We start from the raw sequence: 13,576 nt of genomic DNA on the forward strand, positions 1-13,576 counted from the left end.
TTCAATATTCCTATCGTATTTAAGTAGAATGTTCGTATTTCAAATACAAAATATGCTTTCCTTGAGGATCCCAAAATAAATTACTGTACGATCAGTCTAAAACTACCTGTATTCTAGTAGCGATTTCAGATTTTTTGTCTGTATGACCAGTCGTGATTTTGAAGAAAAAAACAACAACAAATGGAAATTTTTAACGACCTTGACTGAAAAACATCGGCAATTTGAAGGTGTATGCGTGTCTATGTGAAATTATGATTGTGTCCCTGGAACTACAACGTGTAATTTCTTTCATCAGACAATACAAATATATTTCTGATGATTTTTGTAGACGGCAAAATAATTATATTTTTGTTCCATCAGTCTTACTTATAATCAAATGCCTAAAAAGCAATACATGATTCGCTTGTGTACTTTGTATTAGTGTGTCGTTGCAGTTATCTGTTTAACTATTACATTTTTAAAGACTATTTACACCGTCTGCCGTTGACCAATTGATGATAACATACATCATGTCTCTTTTAAAATGACAAAAAATAGATAGAGAAAACTTTGTTTAAAAACTTTAGGTATTGATGAAAGAATTAACGAAATTATACCCCGCCACTTCTATAGTCCATGTTTTGGAATAAAATAAACCACCAGACTGAAACTAAATTATAGGTGCACAGGGGCATCATTTAATAACGAATATGAGGAAGTTTTATTAATACTAGTATATGGTAAGTTTTTGAAAGTTGCGTATAGTAAACGGGTACCACCCAATAAGGTAGTGGAAAAGTCCTTATCATGGAAATAAAAAAACTGATGACTTTTCGAAAAACCAAATAAGAGGTACACAATTGAATTAAATGATAAGGAATCTGAAAAAGATTCATTAAGTTATGACAATTGTCTGAAGGAAGTTGTGGATCTAAAATAGGTACGCCTAATATAAGGTTATGACAACGTCCGTATTTAAGATATAGAAACATCAAAAATATTTTTACCAAAAATTCGAAATAGAAGCTCCATAATACATTAATTGATTAAAAATGGAGCAATTTTAGAAAAGTTTAACAATTGGTTTTGAGGGTCACGGTTGGAAATACCTGATGGGTGCCCCCATATAATGCAATGTTCAAGTCCGTTTCTTATATAAAGAAACCCCATAAAAGATTTTTAAAAAATTCGAAATACATTCCTTTTTTTATATAAATAAGGCCGTTAATTTTCTCGTTTGAATTGCTTTACATTGTCATTTCGGGGGCTTTTATAGCTGACTTTATGGTATTGGCTTTGCTTATTGTTGAAGGCCATACGGTGACCTCTATTTGTTAATGTCTGTGTCATTTTGATCTCTTGTGGACTGTTGTCTCATTGGCAATCATACCGATCTTCTTTTTTATATTATAATTTATGATACGGAATCCGAGAAAAAAAAAAAATAGTTATACCAGTGAAGGATTCAAGAAAATTGGGTTCCGGCGGTTTGAAACTCTTTTTTAACTTTCAATGCATTTGTATGGGAACATATATTTAGAATCCTCTTTTCTCCTGGATTGTACCCCCTCTCCATTTGAAAATGTCTGGAAACCCCAATAGATATAGGAAGATGTGGTGTAAATGCCAATGAGACAACTCTCCATCCAAATAACAATTTAAAAATTAAACCATTATAGGTTAAAGTACGGCCTTCAACACGGAGCCTTGGCTCACACCGAACAACAAGCTATAAAGGGCCCCAAAATTACTAGTGTAAAACCATTCAAACGGGAAAACCAACGGTCTAATCTATATAAACAAAACGAGAAACGAGAAACACGTATATATTACATAAACAAACGACAACTACTGTACATCAGATTCCTGACTTAGGACAGGTGCAAACATTTGCAGCGGGATTAAACGTTTTAATGGACCCAAACCTTCTCCCTTTTTCTGAAACAATAGCATAACATCACAACATAGAAAAACATACGATAAAATATCAATTGGCAGACTTAACTGTATATTAAGTGGTTTATGAGGAGATGCGCTTGCAAAACCGGCGAAACATGTTGTACCGGTCCAACGGACGAACGGAAAGACGGACTACATTATCACTATAAACCTCCGCTTTACAAAGTGGTGTACAATTGAGTGTGAAAGAGACAGATCTACATCCAAAACAAAGTGAAGGAACTGTGATCAATTATAGGCTACAGAACGGCCTCGAATGTTTGTAAATACATGCATTTTTATATAACAATTAAATCTGTGTGTTTGTACAATTTTAAGTATAACGGAGGACATTTTTGAAACTTATATAAACAAACAAACCTTCTTCTTATTTCAGCCACATTCAAACATCCTTATACTTAATGTAGTAAGTCGTTGACACCCTATCAAGCTAAAACATGTTTGAAAAGTTTACAGGATGTGAATTTATTAAAATATATTTGTGTTATTTAGAAAAATGCCATCTTCTAATGTATCGTAAATAATTTTGAAATCACTACTAGAATACAGTGAAATAAAGACTGATCATACAGTTTCAAAATAAACAAGCAAGACTGATCGTACAGTGCGAAATTCGAACAAGGGTAATTTTCTTATTTCTGGCTTCAAAGATCTGGCTGAAACTTTTACCACCACTTAAAATGTACTTTATTTAGTAAATTAAGTCTGGATTTTACGTTAATTTGTACAGTAAGGGTGCAAAAAGATTGTTTTTAGGTTCACCGACTGATTTTCCTTAGTGATGCACTTGAAAATCTCTTGATGAAGGCAAAGATACGAATAATGAATGTGCTAAATTTAATTATAAACCATTTGTGAATATCAGTTTCAGCTGAATTAATCATTAAGCAATGTACAGATGAACATCTTACCGTTTAATATAGTATATCCGACAAATTTAAAATGTGATCCAGAAAGTTCTCGCTTCGAAAATCGCGACTTCCGGAAAGCGTACAGAATAGTATCTCCACTGTGCTATTGCAAAAAGACATAATTATGCGTCATGACCAATTTATGAAGAAAAACTTATAAACACCATGCGAATGCTCTTATCGGTAAGTATTTTTGGTGTGTCTTGTCTTGTCTCCGTATGAGCCTCCTTTAAATAGGAGCACCACCATGAGTTATGGCGTATAAAGGAGGACATTTGGAGCCTGTATCGGTACAGATTAATGTGAGCATTTGCCTACCCAATTCCCCAACCAGGCTGTGACGGGTCTTAGAATCATATTCAAAACAGTGTGGTCCTGGCCATTGATTGACGACCTAAATTATCCCATTGACTGGGACAGATTAGGTGAACGTTTTTCTTTAACGACCATTGCTCACTTCTTACTTATTATAGAATGCAAACTGTAGGGTCACCAAAGGTTCTTAACGCCTTTAATAATAAAATAATTCGAAAAATTATTCAGGAATAACCTTTATGTTTTGATTTATATTATTGATGTAAATCAACACATCGTATTATTCCGGATTCGTTTTTCGAATTGCTTTATTTAGGTGTTGAGAACCTTTGGTGACCCCACAGATTCAGTGTCTTTAACAAGTACATAGTGAGCAGTGATTGTTACCGACAAACGTTCACCTAATCAGTCCAAGTCAATGGGATAATTTAGGTCGTCAATCAATGGCCAGGACCACACTGTTTTGAATATGGTTCTATTACCTGAAGGTTAACCTTCCCCAAACGTAATACAATGCAATCAAATAAAACATACTAAACTCACACACTCACCTGATTCGCTCAGTCCTCAAAGTATAAAAAAAAAGTGCAAAACTTTATGCATAAAATGGAACAAGGTCACCCCGGATGCCCCACAAATGCCGTGGCAAAATACGATAAGGTAATAACGAGGAATTGGTTATCAAAACCGACACTGCCAAATGCCCTGCTGTATCAATGGTAGAGGAAAGCCGAAAATCCTACTGAAAAGGATCTCGGAAAAAAACTACCGATCCATCAGGAGAACAGCAAGAACTCTCAGACTTCAAAGATAGGTCTGATAGTTTCCAAAGGAAACTACTAATGGATCCCAAATGGGGAGAGCACATGTCTCAAACAAACCTGAAAATATCTGCAGAGGTTTTCCTCAACAAGAAAATAATGACCGAAAATGAAAGTATATAATCTATGGATGATAAAATGCATCCAAGAAAACAATTTAGAAAAACTAATTTGGATGATGTTGATGGATTCTCTCTGCAAAAATTTCACGTCCGCTGTCATCGACATCCGCTAACGTATCCAAATATTTATGTTCGTTCTGGTTCTAATCTGATTAACATACAATCGTTCAAATCCGTTCATGTCATGTGTAAATCTCATAAAACTACAGATTTGAAAGAACCGAACAAATCTAAGTGCTGTTTTGGTTTATCTTTAAGTTGGAAGGCTTTGTAGTTTTATATAAGAATGCGAGGAAAAGAGCAATACAGATTTATCGGATAAATGGGTATAAAAAATTACAAGATCAATATAAGCAGTCATGTTTGTCAGATAGAGATGCTTCACCAAGAGGATTATGTTATAGAATATTTAAGACAGAAATTAAGCTTGAGAAATATTTTAATATTTCGTCATTTAACCATGTCTGTGTAACGAATACCACTACATTAGATGCAAGAGACAATAGAGTATACCATCTTTGATTTCAACGGACATTGGTAACGAATGCCACTACATTAGATGCAAGAGACGATAGAGTATATCACCTTTGTGACTTCAACGGACATTGGTAACGAATACCACTACATTAGAATTGCGAAACGATACATGTTGTAGAACAAAATTATTTTTTATTCTAATATGACGTGCTTCTTTAGCTTTATGAATAAACCCATGCTCTAAATCCATTAAATTTTTCCTACTACAGGATAAAGATTTTTATCAAATTGGCATGCATTTAATATATTTCATTACAGCAGATTTCAGTGAGTATGTAGCTAATGGTAATATCTTTGGTTTGCTTGCTTCTTAGCTGAACCGTGAAGTCATTGTTAGGTTGGGTAAACTACTCTCCTTTTATAGTAGACTAGCCCAACAGATAACCAATCTATCTCTCTGTAGGACTAAGCTACTTTAAAAGGAGGGTAGAATACCTTACCTAACAATGACTTCACGGTTCAGCTAACAAGCAAGCTAACCAAAGATATTACCATTAGCTACATACTGACTGAAATCTGCTGTAACTTTTAAATGATGCACATGTTGTTACTAATTCATTTACTATGACTGTTATGTGTTGCATTCCGAAATTGACATATTGGACCTAGATTATAAGACAACCGTTCAAGCTGGCTGTTCAAAAACTCCACCCTCTGAAAAATCACACTGCCAGCTGTTTGCTTCTTTACAAACAAAAAAGGAGGTTCATGGAAGAGCCTACACAATCGCTTTACCCTTATACACATCGGACATAGAAAATACCTTAATTGTCCAAATCAGAATCGAAATGTATCACTATCGCTCGGGCAAAATTATCACGAATATAATGCCTACCAATGTTAAAACAACCCATAAAGTATAGCTTGCATCAATTATTTCTTAATTCTGATTTTCCGTTTCGTTTTTAGTCAACCATTTCCAATCTATATATGATTTTGATACTGAGTGATCTTAACACAGACGTAAAATATTACAGTCATTTAAACTCTGAACATTTATTTGAAGAAACAACAAATAAAATATTAAAAATTAAATCAAATTTAAACAAAGTAAATCATGTCCACTCCAAAATTTGGTAATTTTATAAACGGTGTTAAAAATCTGAACATGTTTTTCTATAATAATGTAATGTTTTTATTTGTATAGACAAAAAAATGAAATTGTTTATACACCTTAAACATGTCAAAAAGAAACTTGCTATAGGAAATGTCAATTATGTTTGCTGTATCTGATAGCTAGAACTAATGTATAATTTTTTTACGTTTGTCTTAGCCCTTCGTGGCTACATATTGTAGTTGGTTTATCTGGATTTACTGAAGGTCAACCAATATATTAAATAAGAAAGAATTTTGTCATATGCTTTAATTTTTTAAATAACAAGTATAGTGAAGGATAGATATATATTTGTAAATAATACATGTTGAAATATCTTAAAAGACTACTATTCCGACCCAAAAAAAAATGTAAAGAGAAGAAAACTAAAACGTGCTCAAACTTTTCTAGGTGGGCCGAGAAAAAAATAATGATTTCAAATATAAAAGTTGCAGCTTGGGAATAATAAATACTGAGTACAGTGAGATAAAAATTAGATATATAACTGATCAATCTTCTTGGTTTTTACCATTGTATTGTTTCTGCTGTATTGGTTGATTTTTTTGTAAAACGTCCAGTATAAAATATTTCGTGCTCGTTCTCGACAAGAATACATTTACATGTAGACTTTATGGTAGGTTCTACAACGTGGTTAGAATGTTGATGGCACAATAGGCATGTATGACAGACGAGAACATTTTACGTTGCAAGAGACGAGTCACATTAGAATCACTCGAAGAGATGTTGTCAGTGTTCTCTAAACAAAAACGCTGTAACAATTTACTGAAATGAAACATCAAGTTTTGCTTTTTCCACTGTGCGCTTAAATATTTGCATGTGTAAATAAAAAGGCAAATTATCAAATGATCGTCTTTCTATAAATTATGGAAGAGGTTTGATTGTGTTGTACACATACAGCTTCAATCACTGTATATAAAAATAATCCTGGTATATTAAATTATTAGTACTTTAATTAAATAATCTCCTTTTAATTCCTAGCTGGTCCTATGCTTACGGTTGGCATATGAACAATTATACAAAACAAAAGTGATCAAGAGAGAAAAAAATCTCTAGAAACAGTTACTGATTCAACAGTCCAAAGACTCGCAGCTAATTTCTTCACAGTACTTGTGCATCTTTTATTTCAAAATGTCTGGCGGAGAAATAGATCTGATTAACAGAGATCCTAATAATATCAATGCTCATTTAGGGGTAAGTTTACTTATAAGAGAGAGAGAGAGAGGCATTTTTAGTCATTTTGTCTGACAAATCAAACTTAAAACAGTTTACTTGTACATTTGGAGCATGATTTCAATGCTATACCATGTTTTGTTTTCTTTCCTTTTTTTTGACACGAAAAACTTAATCTAACCTTAATGTATACAGTCATCATTAAATTTCCTTTTATTGTGCCCTCTGTATGGATATTCGGTTTTTCGGTCTGTCTGTTCGTCCGTGTTTCCATCCGCCTGTACTTCACTTCAGAAAAGCTATAAGAATCAGTGACCACATATTTATACTTTGATTGACAGTTTACCATGAAGTTGTGAGGAAATCTAATTGAAATTAAAATATGTTTAATCTGAGGTGGACTTTTTTAGAATATATTTCCATACGATATGGTTTTGTAAACTAGAATTCGTGGTACATACAAGGTAAAAGTGTTAGATTTAGGTAGATTACAGTTTTTGGTTTAAAGCAGTTTACCGAAAAGTTATTGTTACATGTATGGTACACAAATAAGTGTGTCAATGTATAGGAAATTGAATTGTTAAAGTATTCCAAGAAATAGTTTGGAAGAAATTTGTTGGGTTCATTGATCATAGAAATGATATACTAGTAGTGCAAGTGGGTAATGGACAAATATATTTTTCATAATGTAATTAACCGATGAAAAATACCCAAAAAAGAGTTTTTCGATGCACAAATGTAGGATGATCGAGAGCTGCTCACACCGGTATTAGTGGCGTCTTGAGTTTGAAGTGTGGCGAGTGTGTGCTTCATTTGAAAGATTTCACTAAGACCTCAAGAGAGTCGAGCAATAAAAGTTATGTTTTTAGCTATACAATCCAGGTCATATTTCGATATTTCTTTTCCGAAAAAAACACACACGCATGCATAATAAAGTTATATTGCTTTATACGCGTATATGTTTTTTTTACTTTTAGTATCTTTATTTCATTCCAGACTTTGCATTTCAATGACGTTTTCGGAGAACCTGATGGGGTACACAGTATCGATTGCGTATGGAAAATATCAGCCAAATGTTTCGACTGCTGGAAGCTGCTTTGTTACAACATTATGACCATTTTCTATGGTATCTGTATTGCTGCTGAATGGGGATGTGAATTTGCTATTATCGCTTTCTACCATATCTGGATAATTTCTCCATGTATGAAAATCATCGAAATCAACTGTGGAATTTGCCAGAGAATCTATGCTTCAGTAATTAACTGTTGTGTTGTACCATGTTGTGAGGCTTGTGGATCACTCTTCACTGCATTCAAGCAATAAGACTACTACAGCGAGAGATTATATACATGTGCATAAGTTTTAGTAAGATCCAAAGTAAAATGTTGAAGAGAAATAACAGTTAATTGTTTTGTATATAAAGCATTGTACTCTCTAAGTAAAAATATAAAACTGTATGCGTCGTTCTCTAAATAAAATCAACGTTGTCTAATGGGTGTTTCACTCACTGTACAAAACGTATCGTGGGTTGCTTCCTTAACGAAAATGAATTTGTCTGATGGTATGGTTCACGCACTGAAAACAACTTTGTGTGATTGATTCATTGTTTTAAATTGTGACGACAATTCTGTTTGTGCTGAACTTTAAGACACTTTTACTATACATATATCTCAGTCATATTTTTATCCTATGATTTACTTTTCCTAGTACGATGTTCCATACATCATTTTTACACATGTTCATTCAAATTCAATTTGACAATGTTATCCGATTTAAGGTTATATTACCTCCTTCTGTAATTATGCGTCCTATATATTTTTTATATAGGTATTGTGAGCGTTCGTGATGAAGGGGGGAAACAAAAGAAAGTGTTTCGGACGCGCCAAATGTATAAAATGTATAAAGGTTTATTTTGATTATGTATAATTGTGTATTCAATAATTGCCAATTTCATAATTTTGTTTGTTTTTTGGTTTGTTCGAATAAACCGACCGTGCAAGAAGACCATCATTGGCCATGGTCGTTAAAAAAAATACTGGGCGTCGAGTATTCCATCGATTACAGCATTTACTCTTCAGTCAGTATAACCATTGCAGTTACTCTTCGGTTATACCCATGGCAAGTACTATTCTGGTATATCCATGGTATTTACTCTTCGGTTATACCCATGGCTGTTACTCTTCGGTTATACCCATGGCAATTACTCTTCGGTTATACCCAATAGGCGTTATTCTTCGGTTATACCCATAGCGATTACTCTTCGGTAATACCCATTGTATTTACTCTTCGGTTATACCATGGCAGTAATTCTTAGGTTATACCCATTGCATTGTGGAAATGAAAGGCACGGAGGTTGAAAATGCAGGACAACTTCTAAGATATAAAAGAATTCTTAGCAAATAGAACTCTCTAAGATATATAAAAAAAAATGGTTGAAATATAAAGTGAATATCTGCAGAAACTATGATATTTCCTGTGTAAATGTCTACAGAAACTATGATATTTCCTGTGTAAATATCTACAGAGACTATGATATTCCCTGTGTAAATATCTACAGAGACTATGATATTCCCTGTGTAAATATCTACAGAGACTATGGTATTTCCTGTGTAAATGTCTACAGAAACTATGATATTCCCTGTGTAAATATCTACAGAAACTATGATATTCCCTGTGTAAATGTCTACAGAAACTATGATATTTCCTGTGTAAATATCTACAGAAACTATGATATTCCCTGTGTAAATGTCTACAGAAACTATGATATTCCCTGTGTAAATGTCTACAGAAACTATGATATTTCCTGTGTAAAAATCTACAGAAACTATGATATTTCCTTGGTGAAAATATCTACAGAAACTATGTTATTCCATATTTATAAACTTTTAGTAGGGTTTTCTATAAGAATTGGATTTTGAATAAATAAGCATATTCACCTGCTGAAAAAGGATATTCACCGGGCAAAACGTCGCGTGCTTTTTCGTGTACAATTTTGGTTAAAAAAACGTTTGATTTACAATTGCTTTTGGTAAATATTTTCTATTACATTCATTTCTTTCGGAATATGGAATAAAACATTTACTGTCTTTTGTTTCGGTAAATATGTGGTTTCATTGACTTTTGACAAACTGATATTCACTTCGGCCGTTGACCTCAGTGAATATCAGTTTTTCAAAAGTCAATAAAACCACACATTGACCTCATCAAAAGACAGTAATTGTATATTATTCCATATTTATAAACTTTTAGTAGGTTTTTCTATATGAATTGGATTTTGAATAAATAAGCATATTCACCTGCGGAAAAAGGATATTCACCGCGCAAAACGTCGCGTGCTTTTTCGTGTACAATTTTGGTAAAAAAACGTTTGATTTACAATTGCTTTTGGTAAATATTTTCTATTACATTTAGGCTTTCGAAATATGAAATAAATCATTTACTGTCTTTTGTTTCGGTAAATATGTGGTTTTATTGACTTTTGAAAAACTGATATTCACTTCGGCCGTTGGCCTCAGTGAATATCAGTTTTTCAAAAGTCAATAAAACCACACATTTACCTCATCAAAAGACAGTAATTGTATAATATACCCTGTGTAAATGTCTACAGAACCTATGATATTCCCTGTGTAAAAGTCTACAGAAACTATGATATTTCCTGTGTAAATATCTACAGAAACTATGATATTTCCTGTCTAAATATCTACAGAAACTATGATATTCCTTGTGTGAATGTCTACAGAAACTATGTTATTCCATATTGATAAAATATTAGTAGGTTTCTCTATAATATCATAGTTTTTGTAGACATTTACACAGGGAATATCATAGTTTCTGTAGACATTAACACAGGGAATATCATAGTTTCTGTAGTCATTTACACAGGGAATATCATAGTTTCTGTAGATATTTACACAGGAAATATCATAGTTTCTGTAGACATTTACACAGGGAATATCATAGTTTCTGTAGACATTTTCACAGGGAATATCATAGTCTCTGTAGATATTCACACAGGAAATATCATAGTTTCTGTAGACATTTACACAGGGAATATCATAGTTCCTGTAGGTATTTACACAGGGAATATCATAGTTCCTGTAGACATTTACACAGGGAATATCATAGTTTCTGTAGATATTTACACAGGGAATTTCATAGTTTCTGTAGACATTTACACAGGGAATATCATAGTCTCTGTAGACATTTACACAGGGAATATCATAGTTTCTGTAGACATTTACACAGGGAATATCATAGTCTCTGTAGATATTTACACAGGAAATATCATAGTCTCTGTAGACATTTACTCAGGGAATATCATAGTTTCTATAGACATTTACACAGGGAATATCATAGTTTCTGTAGACATTTACACAGGGAATATCATAGTCACTGTAGATATTTACACAGGGAATATCATAGTTTCTGTAGACATTTACAGAGGGAATATCATAGTCTCTGTAGATATTTACACAGGAAATATCATAGTTTCTGTAGACATTCACACAGGGAATATCATAGTCTCTGTAGATATTCACACAGGAAATATCATAGTTTCTGTAGACATTTACACAGGGAATATCATAGTTTCTGTAGATATTTACACAGGGAATTTCATAGTTTCTGTAGAAATTTACACAGGGAATATCATAGTTTCTGTAGACATTTACACAGGGAATATCATAGTTCCTGTAGACATTTACACAGGGAATATCATAGTTTCTGTAGATATTTACACAGGGAATTTCATAGTTTCTGTAGACATTTACACAGGGAATATCATAGTTTCTGTAGACATTTACACAGGGAATATCATAGTTTCTGTAGACATTTACACAGGGAATATCATAGTCTCTGTAGATATTTACACAGGAAATATCATAGTCTCTGTAGACATTTACACAGGGAATATCATAGTTTCTGTAGACATTTACACAGGGAATATCATAGTTTCTGTAGACATTTACACAGGGAATATCATAGTCACTGTAGATATTTACACAGGGAATATCATAGTTTCTGTAGACATTTACAGAGGGAATATCATAGTCTCTGTAGATATTTACACAGGAAATATCATAGTTTCTGTAGACATTCACACAGGGAATATCATAGTTTCTGTAGATATTTACACAGGGAATATCATAGTCTCTGTAGACATTTACACAGGGAATATCATAGTTTCTGTAGACATTTACACAGGAAATATCATAGTTTCTGTAGATATTTACACAGGAAATATCATAATTTCTGTAGACATTTACACAGGGAATATCATAGTTTCTGTAGATATTTACACAGGGGATATCATAGTTTCTGTAGACATTTACACAGGAAATATCATAGTCTCTGTAGACATTTACACAGGGAATATCATAGTTTCTGTAGACATTTACACAGGAAATATCACAGTTTCTGTAGATATTTACACAGGAAATATCATAGTCTCTGTAGACATTTACACAGGGAATATCATAGTTTCTGTAGACATTTACACAGGAAATATCATAGGTTCTGTAGATATTCATATCCATGGTATTGAAACTATGATATTCCCTGTTTAAATGTCTACAGAAACTATGATATTTCCTGTGTAAATATCTACAGAGACTATGATATTCCCTGTGTAAATGTCTACAGAAACTATGATATTCCCTGTGTAAATATCTACAGAAACTATGATATTCCCTGTGTAAATGTCTACAGAAACTATGATATTTCCTGTGTAAATGTCTACAGAGACTATGATATTCCCTGTGTAAATGTCTACAGAAACTATGATATTCCCTGTGTAAATTTCTACAGAAACTATGCCGATATTTTCTGTGTAAATATCTACAGAAACTATGATATTCCCTGTGTAAATGTCTACAGAAACTATGATATTTCCTGTGTAAATGTCTACAGAAACTATGATATACCCTTTGTTAATGTCTACAGAAACTATGATATTCCCTGTGTAAATGTCTACAGAAACTATGATATTCCCTGTGTAAATGTATACAGAGACTATGATATTCCCTGTGTAAATGTCTACATAAACTATGATATTCCCTGTGCTGCTGATTGATTTGTTGTTCCAAATCTGAAATGAAAGTTTTGTCCAAACTAACTGCTGGACGATTACATGTTTTATCAGCAGGTTATGCACTTTATGCACTCGCATCTGGTGCAAGAAAATTGGTACTGTTAATTTGATAACAACCACTGGGTCGATGCCTCTGCTGGTGGACTATTAGTCCCCGAGGTTATCACCAGCCCAGTATCCAGTACTTCGGCACTGGCATGAAAATACGGATTGTGTGTGTTATTAAAATTTGCTGTTACAAAATATTATAAATTATTATAAATTAAGGAATGTATCTCCCTCAAGCAAAGCTCTGATTCCTACACGGATTTGGCTATACTTTTTGGACCTTTTGGACTATAGCTCTTCATCTTTTATATAAGCTTTGGATTTCAAATATTTTGGACACGAGCATCACTGAAGAGACATGTATTGTCGAAATGCGCATCTGGTGCAAGAAAATTGGTACCGTTAATTTTATAAAGCATACTTCCAGTAACTGTGAAGATGATATAACGATGTAATTTGTTAAATCTTTTGTTATGTTTATATTATATTTAGGTCTTTCCACTTTTCTGTGG

At 33.1% G+C, this 13,576-nt stretch overlaps 1 protein-coding gene across 1 annotated transcript; it reads left to right on the forward strand.

The window, feature by feature from the left end:
* Window positions 1-6,741: 6,741 nt before the first annotated feature.
* LOC134708454 (caveolin-1-like) lies at window positions 6,742-8,385 on the forward strand. The gene is made up of 2 exons (XM_063568985.1): window positions 6,742-6,949; window positions 7,925-8,385. The coding sequence occupies exons 1-2, from the start codon at window positions 6,887-6,889 to the stop codon at window positions 8,249-8,251; spliced, it is 390 nt and encodes a 129-aa protein (XP_063425055.1). The 5' UTR covers window positions 6,742-6,886; the 3' UTR covers window positions 8,252-8,385.
* Window positions 8,386-13,576: the final 5,191 nt, after the last annotated feature.

This window comes from Mytilus trossulus, chromosome 1 (assembly GCF_036588685.1).
Source record: "Mytilus trossulus isolate FHL-02 chromosome 1, PNRI_Mtr1.1.1.hap1, whole genome shotgun sequence".
Taxonomy (NCBI): Eukaryota; Metazoa; Mollusca; class Bivalvia; order Mytilida; family Mytilidae; genus Mytilus; species Mytilus trossulus.

Coding starts and splice junctions, on each gene's coding strand:
- LOC134708454 (XM_063568985.1), top strand. CDS start 6,887: ATGTCTGGCGGAGAAATAGATCTGATTAACAGAGATCCTAATAATATC. Junction 6,950..7,924: donor ATATCAATGCTCATTTAGGG/GTAAGTTTACTT, acceptor ATTTCATTCCAG/ACTTTGCATTTCAATGACGT.